This window comes from Nothobranchius furzeri, chromosome 13, assembly GCF_043380555.1.
Source record: "Nothobranchius furzeri strain GRZ-AD chromosome 13, NfurGRZ-RIMD1, whole genome shotgun sequence".
NCBI lineage: Eukaryota > Metazoa > Chordata > Actinopteri > Cyprinodontiformes > Nothobranchiidae > Nothobranchius > Nothobranchius furzeri.
This window is the reverse complement of record NC_091753.1, coordinates 59,267,327-59,282,467: the sequence shown is the minus strand read 5'-3', so window position 1 is coordinate 59,282,467 and position 15,141 is coordinate 59,267,327. Positions and strand designations below refer to the sequence as shown.

General features: G+C 46.1%; 3 protein-coding genes across 5 annotated transcripts in view; 2 read left to right on the top strand and 1 right to left on the bottom strand.

The window, feature by feature from the left end:
- gpr4 (G protein-coupled receptor 4) overlaps positions 1-15,141 on the bottom strand; it is a 58,255-nt gene that overhangs the window by 32,243 nt on the left and 10,871 nt on the right. The window lies entirely within an intron of this gene.
- On the top strand, positions 7,992-8,946 carry LOC139062552 (uncharacterized). Its single transcript, XM_070543706.1, has 2 exons — positions 7,992-8,391; positions 8,527-8,946. Exon 2 carries the CDS (start codon positions 8,668-8,670, stop codon positions 8,941-8,943), a length of 276 nt encoding a protein of 91 aa, XP_070399807.1. The 5' UTR covers positions 7,992-8,391; positions 8,527-8,667; the 3' UTR covers positions 8,944-8,946.
- LOC139062429 (cilia- and flagella-associated protein 251-like) lies at positions 8,944-9,615 on the top strand (the record flags this gene model as incomplete). The annotated part of the gene is made up of 1 exon (XM_070543279.1): positions 8,944-9,615. A coding segment is annotated over one exon (669 nt), but the record flags the coding sequence as incomplete, so codon positions are not given.

Genomic DNA, 15,141 nt, shown 5'->3' with positions numbered 1-15,141 from the left:
TGCCTCTTTAGCTCCTGATCAGCTGATGACAGCTTCAACACACCGCGCTGCTTAACGCACGCATTTCCTTATCAGTAACAGAAACGATGTTTTGTTAAAAGAAGACGTCATTAATTAATTTGCTCGTTACTGAAAGAAATATTTTTTTATTAACGCAGTTATTTTAAACGGCGTTATTCCCATCACTGCTCTGTTGTGTCTACAGCAGCAGCGACTGAGACCGTGAGGGTCTCCGCCCACCCGGCCAATCATCATCGTGTTTGTAAGTGTGTTACCGACACCTCTCTCTCCCTGGCTGCAGCTGAAGTGTGGCGGTCAGAAAGCCTCACACTGCTGCTCAACGTTCGACAAGCACATAGTAACGCACAACCTTCCGTCCCCAGTAACGGTAACGGCGTTGCAACGGCGGGAAAAGTAATTAATTAGATTATTCCGTTACCTATAAAAGAACGCCGTTATATTTAAACGGCGTTAATCCCAACACTGCAAATGAGCTAGGACACCGTGGCTCACTCCGAGCAGGATGGAGTTGCAATAGTCCAGACGTGAAGTTATGAACTCATGCACTACAGTTTCAAGATGAGGTCTGGACTAGCAAGGTTTAACCTTGGCCAAGCATCTTAAACAGTTACAGGAGGAAGCTACCACCCCATTTATGTGACCCCTAAAACAGAAGCCTTGGTCCATTTTCACTCCACTGGGAGGTTAATTCACCACAGTCCACCATGGAGGTATCAGTGTGGCGGCTGGGACTGAAGAGCACTGCTTCTGTCTTCCCCTCATTGAGGCACAGGAAATTTTCTGCCATCCCCACTTTGACCTCACACAAACTATCTAAAACTGTCGAGACTGGTCGACCACCAGCATCATCCAAAGGCAAGTACAGTTGGCAGTCATCAGCATACAGGTGAAAATCAATACCATGTTTCTGTAGGACATCACCCAAAGGCAGAATATACACACAAAACAGCAGGGACCCAGTATTGAATCCTGCAGAACATCCCAGGAGAGAACAGACAAAAAAAAACACCCATCTGGTCAGAAAGGTGGGACCTAAACCAATCCAGAGCCAGACCAGTCATTCCCAACAGCAACACAACTCCACTGACTCTGTCTGCTCTGCAACGCTGATGTTTTATCTCCACAAACAACACAAACCTGGAGGGGTTCTGCTCTGTGGTGGAGTTGCTAATGCTAATGGTTAGCTTCTACTAGCAGAGACGTTCTCTGATGTTTCCTGGACGCTAAACCAACAACAGCCTTCCCCGTCGTGAGTCCAGATGGGTGAGTGCATGAATGTTAGTGACAGTGCGACGTAGATCTGTCAGGATTTTCTAATCCTAGAGTTTCACCGTCTAGAATCTACTGCAGGAGATAGGTGTAGGAGACTATCTTCATTTTCAGCTTGCATGAAACACTCAGAGTGACCCTTTAGAATCAGAAATAATCATTAAAACAATATTTAAACTGTCCACTGATGACCTGAATAAGCCGAGTCGTCTCAGACTGGAGCACACACCCTCCTCACTTAAACTACAAAGCAGACTTGTGAGTTCCATTCATAAAACTGTCCGAAATCCTCAAACAGAAGACAGAGTGACCTAGATCCTGATAATAGACTCACATTTATTTATCAGGACGATCAGAGTCCATCTAACACACAGAACCAGGTGTGGTCCAACGCGTTTGCTGCCATTAGGCTTAAAAGTACCTCAAACCACAAATTCATCTGCAAACATCCTCATGCTGAAGGCTTCCCAGATGATCTGAATCCGTCTGCATTTTCACATTTCCTTACTCATGAGATGTGGGACCTACAGGCTCCAGTGGTAAACAAGGGTTTCACCAGGAATGGCAGACTACTTTCAGGATGTTTCACATCTTGTCCAAAAGTCTTCTTCACTTCTGACGGAGGGTTCGTAGGGCCTTGTAGAGCAACGCAGAAACTTAACATTCTGGCACATTTCAGTCAGAGACAGGATCACCCTGAGGACAAAACACCCAAACACAAGCTGAGCAGGGTAGAAGAGCCGTCCCATCAAGTCAAGACTCAGCTGTCCATCAGAGGACCGCCGGGTCCACCTTTAGGACAGGCGGTTTAAGGGGTGAGTGAAAGAAGTCATCTCTGTTAAACATTGGAGAACGAGGTTGTTTGGGTTGCTTTTAGCACCCCCTCGTGTCCGTTTGTAGAACCAAAGCAAAACATCTTGTTTGTCTTTTTAACACCTTCAACTTCTAACAGCTCTCAGCAAACCAGCTGTGTTCCTGATCTAAGGCACGCAGGAAGCCTGCTGGAAGCCGACTGCAGCGCCAGGTATGTCAGCTCCCAACAGAGCGGCCCGCCAGTCTGAGGTCGTCCGGGTGGCCTTTCTTCAACACTGTAAAGCAGGAGGATCCAGCACGTTGAATCCACTCTGCAGAGGCCCATTAACCACCTGCTGGTTGAAATCAGGTGCGCTGAAGCAGAGTTGAAACTAAAACCTGCTGGATAGCGGCCCTCCAGGACCAGGATTGGGCACCCCTGTGGTAAAGGGTAATTTTAGCACATACCAGCTCAAGAAAATGATTTATAAACTGAAAAGTATCCCGTAAACTGTGATGGTGGTCTCAAACTCTACCTGAAGTTCTCAGATGCACCACCTGGAACAGGTGACCTAACTGTGATGGGCTTTAGAAGTCTGGAACTCCAAACCCACGATGGGAAAATCCTCAAACAACCACCAGTGTTCCTTTTCATTTAGTTCGAGTCTTTTGACTACATTTTTTTATTTTAGTCATGATTTAGTCGACTAAAATACTTGTATTTGTCTTCTGATGCAGTCATTTTCACCTTGTGTAAAGGAAACGTTAACGACTTTAACTTTACTTTTACTTTAGTTAAACTACTTGAAACTGTAAAGAAATATGAAAAAATCCAAATTCGGTCACATCTACTGCTTTCACTCCCAGCCGCGGACATCCTCTCCCTTTAGATGTGACTTTTACCGGCATAAAAATCCCCATAGAGCTCCAGGAGTTGACGTCACTTCTCCCGGCATGCAACAGTTCAAATCGAAACGGCGCCATATTGGCAGGCAGTAGCGTGCAGCTGGACTATTTGTTATTGTCAGAAAACTCAAACGGGAAATATGGTAGATTCCTGTTGTGCCCCAGGATGCAGAACAGACACGGACGACATAAGGAATGAGCCATCTACAGGATTCCCCAAGATCCGGAGCGCCGCAAACGTTGGATCATTGCAATAAAACGCGCTAGTGACCGGGCTAAAATGAAGCTGTGGGATCCCGAGAGTAAAGGTTTTCACTTATGCAGCGACCGCTTCATATCAGGTACTTAAACCAACGTTTCCTCAACTGTGTATGGTATTTATTTTAAATGCTTTTATTACGATTCTTAGTGGGCTTCCTAAACTTATTTTGGCGTGGCTTTTTCTGTCTTATTACTCATAGCAACAAGTAAACGTCACGTAAAACGTTGCCTCGTGAGTTCTGCGTGCTGCCGTTTACGTGTTTTATGATCACAGCAATTAACCGGCTAAGCTGTATTTAATTTTTAAGCAATGGTTGATCAATTGTCAGATCACACATAAAAAGCACTTTGGATTGCTATTATCTGTCTCACCGAGACAGATCTCAGACAGATCCTGAGACGCTCCTGCCTGACATTTTTATTTTATTCATGGAAAACAATCAGACTAGTGATTTCTCTTGGTGTTCAGTTTATACATTCAAACAGCACAGCACTCTATTTAAACTACTTACATGTAAATCTGTTATTTGTCCATCCATCCATCCATTTTCATCCGTTTATCCGGAGTCGGGTCGTGGGGCAGCAGCCTAAGTCGAGAGGCCCACACTTCCCTCTCCCCAGCCACTTGGGCCAGCTCCTCCGGGGGAATCCCATGGGGTTCCCTGGCCAGGTCCGCTCCGACAGCTTCTGGCATTTTTAAAAAGTATCCCAGGGGCACGGTAAGGGTCGGAGATGCTTAGGCTATTTAATTTATGACTATATAAAATGATTTCTTCGGTTTTTAAGTGTGAAGTAAACTCCGACGGAGTAAAATCCAAGCCGATCCCATTCATTTTGTTTACCTTTGTTGCCTGCCAACATGGCGTCTACTCTCGGAGAGTCACGTGACGTCTGGAGCTCTATATGATGTCTGGTTACCCTTAGCTTTTTAGAGCAGCAGCTGCTCCAAACTCGGATTGGTTCTATTCTCATTTAGTCCCACCTGTTCCATTTGCTGATTGGTTGTTTTTCTGGTCGCCTTCTTTTCTGTTTTCTGTGTACTTTTGTTGTTGACGTCTCTTATTTGTCAACAAAAATCTCGTCAATATTTGTCATAATTTAGTCTTTACAGCAGTGAACCTCGACTGGAGGCCTGCAGGCCACATCCAGCTTGCCAGACCTTTCCTCCTGGCCTCTCCAACCCTTTGGGTCCTAATGCCCCCCAAATGGGGGACTTAGAAGTTTAGCAGTAAAATTTATGTCTCAAACATCAATAACTGTTGTCCACACGCAACTAAAACTACAATCAAAACAGTTTAGATGGAAAACAAAGCATTGTTGACTGTCTCCTGTTTCGAGTTTAAATCTTGCATAAACTGTGGAGAAACCTGTAAGTGGTTTTGGACTAAAGCGTCAGCTAAATACAACCATAAAGCTGCCTGTTGCTGTCAAACTAGGAGGCGGGACTTAAACACAGGTCCGGAGCGCGTGGAGCACGCTCACAACCAACCAAAACAGGATGGGTTGAACAAAAAAGTGCTCAGGGAGACTCTGACAGTCTGTGACGTTTCTCTAGATACGCACTACAAGAGATTTGCTGTCATTTTTGAAAATAAAGAAAAAAAGAAAAAAAAAACATTTTTTTCTAAATTTAAAAGAAAAAATTGTCCCAAAAAAAGTACAGATATTTTTTCCATGGGATGTTGATTTAGTGGAAAATGAATGAAAAACGAGCACAAATAGATGTAAAAATTGTTGCTGTAAATGTTACTGTCATTTTATTGTGGAAAATGTTGAATGAAGAAAAGCTGCTTTGAAGGGGGCGGATGAGATCGTCCTGGGTATCTCAAGGCTATGGATGTTGTAGGGCTGTAGTGGTTGACACATCTCTGCAATATTGCGTGGTCATCGGGGACAGTTCCTGTGGAGTGGCAGACCACCACCCTGGTCCCCATCTTTAAGAAGGGTGACCTGAGGGTGTGTTCCAACTATAGGGGGATCACACTCCTCAGCCTCCCTGGAAAGGTCTACTCCAAGGTACTGGAGAGGAGGGTCAGATCGATAGTTGAATCTCAGATTGAGGAGGAGCAATGTGGTTTTCATCCTGGCCGTGGAACTGTGGACCAGCTCTATACCCTTGCAAGGGTGATGGAGGGGGCATGGGAGTTTGCCCAACCAATCCACATGTGTTTTGTGGATTTGGAGAAGGCTTGTGACCGTGTCCCCAGGGGCACCCTGTGGGGGACGCTCCAGGAGTATGGGGTGGGGGGCCTTTTGTTATGGGCCATTCAGTCCCTTTACCAGAGGAGCGTGAGTTTGGTCCGCATAGCCGGTAGTAAGTCGGACCTGTTCCCGGTGAGGGTTGGACTCCGCCAGGGCTGCCCCTTGTCACCGGTTCTGTTCATTACCTTTATGGACAGAATTTCTAGACGCAGCCGTGGTGTGGAGTGTGTCGAGTTTGGTGGCAGGAGAATCTCGTCTCTTCTTTTTGCGGATGATGTGGTTCTCCTAGCTTCATCCAGCTCTGACCTTCAGCTCTTGCTGGGTAGGTTCGCGGCCGAATGTGAAGCGGCTGGGATGAGGATCAGCACCTCCAAATCTGAGACCATGGTTCTCGACCGGAAAAGGGTGGCTTGCCAACTCCGGGTCGGGGGAGAGGTCCTACCTCAAGTGGAGGAGTTTAAGTATCTCGGGGTCTTGTTCACGAGTGAGGGTAGGAGGGATCGGGAGATCGACAGGCGGATTGGTTCGGCGTCTGCAGTGATGCGGACGCTGAGCCGATCTGTCGTGGTGAAGAGGGAGCTGAGCCAGAAAGCCAGGCTCTCGATTTACCGGTCGATCTACGTCCCAATCCTCACCTATGGTCATAAGCTTTGGGTAATGACCGAAAGAACGAGATCGCGGATACAAGCGGCCGAAATGAGTTTCCTCCGTAGGGTGGCCGGGCTCAGCCTTAAGACTCGGACTCGGAATAGAACCGCTGCTCCTCTGGATCGAAAGGAGCCAGTTGAGGTGGTTTGGGCATCTGGTCAGGATGCCTCCTGGACGCCTCCCTGGGGAGGTGTTTCGGGCATGTCCTGCCGGCAGGAGGTCCCCGGGTCGACCCAGGACACGTTGGAGAGGTTACATCTCCAATCTGGTCCGGGAACGCCTTGGGGTCCTGCCCGAGGAGCTGGTGGAGAAGGCCGGGGAGAGGACGGTCTGGAGCTCCCTAGTTGGGATGCTGCCCCCGCGACCCGGACCCGGATAAGCGGAGGACGACGACGATGAGGAGGGAAAGCTGCTTAAACCTGCATTTTCACTGTGGCCGTGTTTATTATGAACATGGTTTTAGCTGAAGTTTACAAGAGTTCAGCTGTGGTAACTTGAGATGAACTGAGAAGCATCTGCTTGCTTGTATAGTCGGCTACATGAACTGTGATCGTAATCATTTATGTATATTTATCAGTGATGGTATGGATGTTTAAAAACTGTTTTTTATCTTGTTGCATTGAGTTTCACGTTGTCCCACATGGAGTAGTCTGTCCCACATTTGGTGAACTGGGATCTGGTCACCCAAGTCCCGGGAGAATGAAAACATGAATGCAAGTTTCTAACCCGCTCTGCCTCGCCCTGGATCACACACATGTTGTACTTCAGTTTAAATGTCAGGTTGATGGTAATCTGCTGCCAGGAAGTGACTGTTTCCTTTAACAGCTTCCTGTTTGTGCGTCTGATTGGTCCGATTCTATTCTGGTAAATGGTGTTAAGTGAGATGTGAGAAACCTCAACAACTTTATCTCCTTTGATCTCCAGCTTGAGCGGGACGCTGACAGATGCAAACAGCTGCCTGACTGAGTAACCAATCATATCACTGGGTATTAAATCATTTATTTACAATAGCAAATATAACTGAGTTTGCTGTAAGGAGCAACTTAGATAAATGCAAACAAATTGTATTAAACTTTAGTAATAAGGTCTCTGGTTCAGCAGCGCTGCGGGATTACTTAGATCAATAATAACATCATGGTTATTTAGCCAGATTATAAACCATGGACGTAATTTTCACTTTAGAAGTGGGGGGACACGGAGGGGGGGGGGTATCTTTACAGTATGCTCTAAGGGGAAACAGGCTTCAACACAAACGTTTGTTTTCTGCTTGGTCCTAGAGCTCAACCAGTGTCAATTTAATATAGCGTAATATTGTTTTTGGAAAAAGTGAGGGGGACATGTCCCCCCCTGCCCCCCCAAAATTACGTTCATGTTATAAACACAGCATTTGTTTCTCTTTACAGCTGAAATCCTTCAGCGACGCCCCGAACGCACCACTATGCTCGGCTTTAATCTATGTTTACTTTAATACAGCTGCTATGGTGGCCCAGGAGGGCTGATATTAGGAAATGAAACCAATCGGGTAAAAATTTCTATCGGACATGACGGAGGAGTCCTTATAACAGGATCGCTGGTGCCTTTGGTCCTCGGTTTAAACTACTGAAAACTCATCCAGAGGAGGAAGAGAAGGAGAAGGAGGTAGAGGAAGAGGAGGAAGAGGTAGAGAACGAGCAGAAGAAGGTAGAGGAAGAGGAGGAGGAGGTAGAGGAAGAGGAAAAGGAGGAAGAGGAAGAGCAGAAGGAGGAGGAGGAGGAAAAGGAGATGAAGGTAGAGGAAGAGCAGAAGGAGGTAGAGGAAGAGGTGGAGGAGGTAGAGGAGAAGGAGGTAGAGGAAGAGGAGAAGGAGGTAGAGGAAGAGGAAAAGGAGGAAGAGGAAGAGCAGAAGTAGGATGAGGAAAAGGAGAAGGAGGTAGAGGAAGAGCAGAAGGAGGTAGAGGAAGAGGAGGAGGAAGAGGTGGAGGAGGTAGAGGAGAAGGAGGTAGAGGAAGAGGAGAAGGAGGTAGAGGAAGAGGAAAAGGAGGAAGAGGAAGAGGAGAAGGAGGTAGAGGAAAAGGAGGAGGAGGTAGATGAAGAGGAGGTAGAGGAAGAGCAGAAGGAGGTAGAGGAAGAGTAGAAGAAGGTAGAGGAAGAGGAGGAGGAGGTAGAGGAAGAGCAGAAGGAGGTAGAGGAAGAGGAGGAGGAAGAGGTGGAGGAGGTAGAGGAGAAGGAGGTAGAGGAAGAGGAGAAGGAGGTAGAGGAAGAGGAAAAGGAGGAAGAGGAAGAGGAGAAGGAGGTAGAGGAAAAGGAGGAGGAGGTAGAGGAAAAGGAGGAGGAGGTAGAGGAAGAGGAGAAGGAGGTAGAGGAAGAGGAAGAGAAGGATGTAGAGGAAGAGGAGAAGGAGGAAGAGGAAAAGGAGAAAGAGGCAGAGGAAGAGGAAGAGGAGGAGGAGGTAGATGAAGAGGAGGTAGAGGAAGAGCAGAAGGAGGTAGAGGAAGAGTAGAAGAAGTTAGAGGAAGAGGAGGAGGAGGTAGAGGAAGAGCAGAAGGAGGTAGAGGAAGAGGAGGAGGAAGAGGTGGAGGAGGTAGAGGAGATGGAGGTAGAGGAAGAGGAGAAGGAGGTAGAGGAAGAGGAAAAGGAGGAAGAGGAAGAGGAGAAGGAGGTAGAGGAGGAGGAGGTAGAGGAAAAGGAAGAGGAGAAGGAGGTAGAGGAAGAGGAGGTAGAGGAAGAGGAGAAGGAAGAGAAGGATGTAGAGGAAGAGGAGAAGGAGGAAGAGGAAAAGGAGAAAGAGGTAAAGGAAGAGGAAGAGGAGGAGGAGGTAGATGAAGAGGAGGTAGAGGAAGAGCAGAAGGAGGTAGAGGAAGAGTAGAAGGTGGTAGAGGATGAGGAGAAGGAGGAAGAGGAGGAGGTAGAGGAGAAGGATGTAGAGGAAGAGGAGAAGGAGGTAGAGGAAGAGGAGGAGGAGGTAGAGGAAGAGGAGAAGGAGGAAGAGGAGGAGGTAGAGGAAGAGGAGGAGGTAGAGGAAAAGGAGAAGGAGGAAGAGGAGGAGGTAGAGGAAAAGGAGAAGGAGGTAGAGGAAGAGGTAGTGGAAGAGGAAGAGGAGGTAGAGGAAGAGGAGGAGGAGGTAGAGGAAGAGGAGAAGGAGGAAGAGGAGGAGGAGGAAGAGGAGAAGGAGGAAGAGAAGGATGTAGAGGAAGAGGAGAAGGAGGAAGAGGAGGAGGTAGAGGAAGAGGAGAAGGAGGAAGAGGAGAAGGATGTAGAGGAAGAGGAAGAGGTAGAGGAAGAGGAGAAGGAGGAAGAGAAGGAGGTAGAGGAAGTTGAGAAGGAGGAAGAGGAGAAGGAGGTAGAGGAGAAGGATGTAGAGGAAGAGGAGAAGGAGGAAGAGGTAGAGGAAGAGGAGAAGGAGGAAGAGAAGGATGTAGAGGAAGAGGAGAAGGAGGAAGAGGAAAAGGAGAAAGAGGTAAAGGAAGAGGAAGAGGAGGAGGAGGTAGATGAAGAGGAGGTAGAGGAAGAGCAGAAGGAGGTAGAGGAAGAGTAGAAGGTGGTAGAGGATGAGGAGAAGGAGGAAGAGGAGGAGGTAGAGGAGAAGGATGTAGAGGAAGAGGAGAAGGAGGTAGAGGAAGAGGAGGAGGAGGTAGAGGAAGAGGAGAAGGAGGAAGAGGAGGAGGTAGAGGAAGAGGAGGAGGTAGAGGAAAAGGAGAAGGAGGAAGAGGAGGAGGTAGAGGAAAAGGAGAAGGAGGTAGAGGAAGAGGTAGTGGAAGAGGAAGAGGAGGTAGAGGAAGAGGAGGAGGAGGTAGAGGAAGAGGAGAAGGAGGAAGAGGAGGAGGAGGAAGAGGAGAAGGAGGAAGAGAAGGATGTAGAGGAAGAGGAGAAGGAGGAAGAGGAGGAGGTAGAGGAAGAGGAGAAGGAGGAAGAGGAGAAGGATGTAGAGGAAGAGGAAGAGGTAGAGGAAGAGGAGAAGGAGGAAGAGAAGGAGGTAGAGGAAGTTGAGAAGGAGGAAGAGGAGAAGGAGGTAGAGGAGAAGGATGTAGAGGAAGAGGAGAAGGAGGAAGAGGTAGAGGAAGAGGAGAAGGAGGAAGAGAAGGATGTAGAGGAAGAGGAGGAGGCAGAGGAAGAGGAGAAGGAGGAAGAGGAGGAGGTAGAGGAAAAGGAGAAGGAGGAAGAGGAGGAGGTAGAGGAAAAGGAGAAGGAGGTAGAGGAAGAGGTAGTGGAAGAGGAAGAGGAGGTAGAGGAAGAGGAGGAGGAGGTAGAGGAAGAGGAGAAGGAGGAAGAGGAGGAGGAGGAAGAGGAGAAGGAGGAAGAGAAGGATGTAGAGGAAGAGGAGAAGGAGGAAGAGGAGGAGGTAGAGGAAGAGGAGAAGGAGGAAGAGGAGGAGGTAGAGGAAGAGGAGAAGGAGGAAGAGGAGAAGGATGTAGAGGAAGAGGAAGAGGTAGAGGAAGAGGAGAAGGAGGAAGAGAAGGAGGTAGAGGAAGTTGAGAAGGAGGAAGAGAAGGAGGTAGAGGAGAAGGATGTAGAGGAAGAGGAGAAGGAGGAAGAGGAGGAGGAGGAAGAGGAGAAGGAGGAAGAGAAGGATGTAGAGGAAGAGGAGAAGGAGGAAGAGGAGGAGGTAGAGGAAGAGGAGAAGGAGGAAGAGGAGGAGGTAGAGGAAGAGGAGAAGGAGGAAGAGGAGAAGGATGTAGAGGAAGAGGAAGAGGTAGAGGAAGAGGAGAAGGAGGAAGAGAAGGAGGTAGAGGAAGTTGAGAAGGAGGAAGAGGAGAAGGAGGTAGAGGAGAAGGATGTAGAGGAAGAGGAGAAGGAGGAAGAGGTAGAGGAAGAGGAGAAGGAGGAAGAGAAGGATGTAGAGGAAGAGGAGAAGGAGAAAGAGGAAGAGGAGGAGGTAGAGGAAGAGGTTTAAAGATGTTAATAGAACCTGAACAAAGACGAGGACCAAATTCGACTCACGAGATCCGTGCGACACTAGTTGACCACGCTACCAACCACAGACTGACGCTGATGGACGCTGGAACCAACCAGATCTCGGTAGAAGTCCTGCTGCGTCTGTAATTGGGACATTTCATCAGGAGTCCAGGTAAGCTACCCACACAGTGCATTGGCACTGAAGCTTCATGTACTCATTAATAAAGTTCACTGTGACCTTTGACTTCAGGCTGCATGTGTTTTTATTTGAGTTATTTAGTTATTACACAGGATCCAGGGTGGAAGGGGCCCTATCTTCTCTCGTGCACAAGAAGCCACCATTGTTAACATGGTCTTGACCATGAGTGTATCAGGCTGCGAGGAATCCAAGCTAATATCATCAATGGTGACCATATTTACGACAACAACCACAGAGTCTCTCTGTCAACACCGGCTCGAGAAATACATGAATCAACTTTATCAGGAACCATTCGGCAGAAATCCAGAGAGTGAGTGTACCAACCCCCATGCCCCATGGAGAGTATACGACCTGCGGCCCTATGACCGTACCCTCATTCAGGCCACGGAGCAGGCCTGTGATCAGATCGAAGCTGCTTCTGTGCAGGGGTGGACTCATCACACGCGGCCATTCTTCCAACGGTGCCGAGCCAATGAAGACGTAGCCTGTGATGTGGGTGAGATCTTATCCCTAACCCTGATCCGGCCCGACGGTGAGGCGATGTATGGTTACGGTTTTCTTGTTGCTGTTGCAGTGCTTTGTCTTTTTTATACCGATTTTTTATTCCATTGACTTCCTTGTTGGTTGAGTACCGTAACTCGTGATGGTAAACACTGAGTGAGTTGTGCAGTGCTTGGTGGTTCATAGCAAACATATCTGTGTGCATTCTCTCTAACTAACCGTGAGGAACTGGCTGCATTGGTGTCTGATCACTGAGAACTGTGCTGGTGGAATGAAAACGTAAAGCATTTCCACACGCGTGTGTAAATGTTTTCACTGACTTGTGTCCAACTGAAACAATCTATGAATTATGCTAATTGAGTGTGGTGTTTGGACAGCTGGGATTATATTCTGAAATATGATCCCAATATTAAAATTGTGTGTAGACAAATGAAACAACCACTGGAAGCAACCGGCTGAAAGCAGGAAAATATGATCTACGGCGAGTATAAACCAGCAGCTTTGGGATTTGAAACCTAATCCAGAATATTTCAGATGAAACCCCATCTCCCCTCTGATGACATAAAAGTTTAATCAAATCATCGCCATTGTTCTAATATTAGATGAGCCATTAGTCATAGCCCTGACTGGAAGTAGACCGCTCCCAGTCACCTGAAACCTTGATTTTTATTACCTCATCAGGTAGCAGATTTCAGTCTTCAGTCAGGATTAAATTAATCCTGCAGATGGGATCCTCCACACCTGATTTAGACTCACAGCCAGGCGGACCTGAAATGGAGAGATCAGGCTCTGACCCGTGAAAGTTGGTGATTTTAAGGAAAGTCGTCATCTGCACCTTTAATCCCACTCTGAGAACATTCAGGCTCAGATAAAGTGTCACATAATCTGGGCAAACAAGACTGTAACCTAATAAAAAAGCAGCAAATTGTATAGAAGGAATCCTCCAGGGCACGTTCAGACCCAACACAGTCCTGATTATAGGCTGAGGAACCTGAAACCTCCTCATCTCCAAGCAGACAAACAAACGTCAGTGTTTAACGGCCGACTCGTGTCCGCGGCAGGAAGTGATGCCGAGTCACACGACTGCAAATACCTCCTGATCCAGCTGGCTGTGAACGAAACATGAAACACAGGTGTGTGTGTGTGTGTGTGTGTGTGTGTGTGTGTGTGTGTGTGTGTGTGTGTGTGTGTGTGTTTGAGCTTCACTTTGGACTGAGGTGGACACCAGCCTGAAGTAAGTTCTAACAAACACACAACGAATCTGGATCCATTCTGATAAACCGTTTATTCCAGAATGTTCCACCGTTGTGAGTGATCAATGCATTCATCATGTCTGATTCATGTCTGATTCTTGTCTGATTCATCATGTCTGATTCATGTCTGATTCGTGTCTGATTCATCGAGTCTGATTCATCATGTCTGATTCATGTCTGATTCGTGTCTGATTCATCGTGTCTGATTCATGTCTGATTCATCATGTCTGATTCATGTCTGATTCTTGTCTGATTCCTCATGTCTGATTTATGTCTGATTCGTGTCTGATTCATGTCTGATTCATGTCTGATTCGTGTCTGATTCATCGAGTCTGATTCATCATGTCTGATTCATGTCTGATTCGTGTCTGATTCATGTCTGATTCGTGTCTGATTCATCATGTCTGATTCATGTCTGATTCATGTCTAATTCATCATGTCTGATTCGTGTCTGATTCATCATGTCTGATTCATGTCTAATTCATCATGTCTGATTCATGTCTGATTCATGTCTGATTCATCATGTCTGATTCATGTCTGATTCATCATGTCTGATTCATGTCTGATTCATGTCTAATTCATCATGTCTGATTCATGTCTGATTCGTGTCTGATTCATCATGTCTGATTCATGTCTGATTCGTGTCTGATTCATGTCTGATTCATGTCTGATTCGTGTCTGATTCATCGAGTCTGATTCATCATGTCTGATTCATGTCTGATTCGTGTCTGATTCATCATGTCTGATTCATGTCTGATTCGTGTCTGATTCATGTCTGATTCATGTCTAATTCATCATGTCTGATTCATGTCTGATTCGTGTCTGATTCATCATGTCTGATTCATGTCTGATTCATGTCTGATTCGTGTCTGATTCATCGAGTCTGATTCATCATGTCTGATTCGTGTCTGATTCATCATGTCTGATTCATGTCTGATTCGTGTCTGATTCATCATGTCTGATTCGTGTCTGATTCATCGAGCCTGATTCATCATGTCTGATTCATGTCTGATTCGTGTCTGATTCATCATGTCTGATTCATGTCTGATACGTGTCTGATTCATCATGTCTGATTCATGTCTGATTCGTGTCTGATTCATCGTGTCTGATTCATGTCTGATTCATCATGTCTGATTCATGTCTGATTCGTGTCTGATTCATCGAGTCTGATTCATCATGTCTGATTCATGTCTGATTCATCATGTCTGATTCATGTCTGATTCATCATGTCTGATTCATGTCTGATTCATGTCCAATTCATCATGTCTGATTCATGTCTGATTCATCATGTCTGATTCATGTCTGATTCGTGTCCGATTCATCATGTCTGATTCATCATGTCTGATTCATCATGTCTGATTCATTGTGTCTGATTCATGTCTGATTCGTGTCTGATTCATGTCCGATTCATCATGTCTGATTTATCATGTCTGATTCATCATGTCTGATTCATGTCTGATTCATGTCTGATTCGTGTCTGATTCATGTCCGATTCATCATGTCTGATTTATCATGTCTGATTCATTGTGTCTGATTCATGTCTGATTCGTGTCCGATTAATCGTGTCTGATTCATCATGTCTGATTCATGTCTGATTCATGTCTGATTCGTGTCTGATTCATCGTGTCTGATTCGTGTCTGATTCATCATGTCTGATTCATGTCTGATTCGTGTCTGATTCATCGTGTCTGATTCATGTCTGATTCATCGTGTCTGATTCATGTCTGATTCATCATGTCTGATTCATGTCTAGGGTTGTCAAGGTATGAAAATTTAACCTCACGGTTATTGTGACCAAAATTATCACGGTTTTCGGTATTATCGCGGTATTTTTTAAACGGTGTTGCATATGTTCAGAAAGCATTGATAGTCCTGTTCTACACAAACTGAAATAGTTTTGAAAAGGTTTAACAGTGTTTATTAAACCTAAAATAACACAAAGCCTTAGCAAAAGTGCAACTTTTCACAAGTAAAGGAACAAATATCTTCTTTTTCTGGAACATGTTACAGTAGTCAGTGCAGGTTTAAATTATACAAATCCAAACATTCGAAACATAAACAATATGTAAACAAATCAAAGAAACACCACTTGTTTTCTCATATACTTGTTTTCTTCATTATCAAAATGAAAATCTAAAACTCCAGTCCACACTTGACTTGAGCGCTGTACAAGTCAACCTTAAAAAATATGTATTTAAAATAAATAGCCACTTTAAAC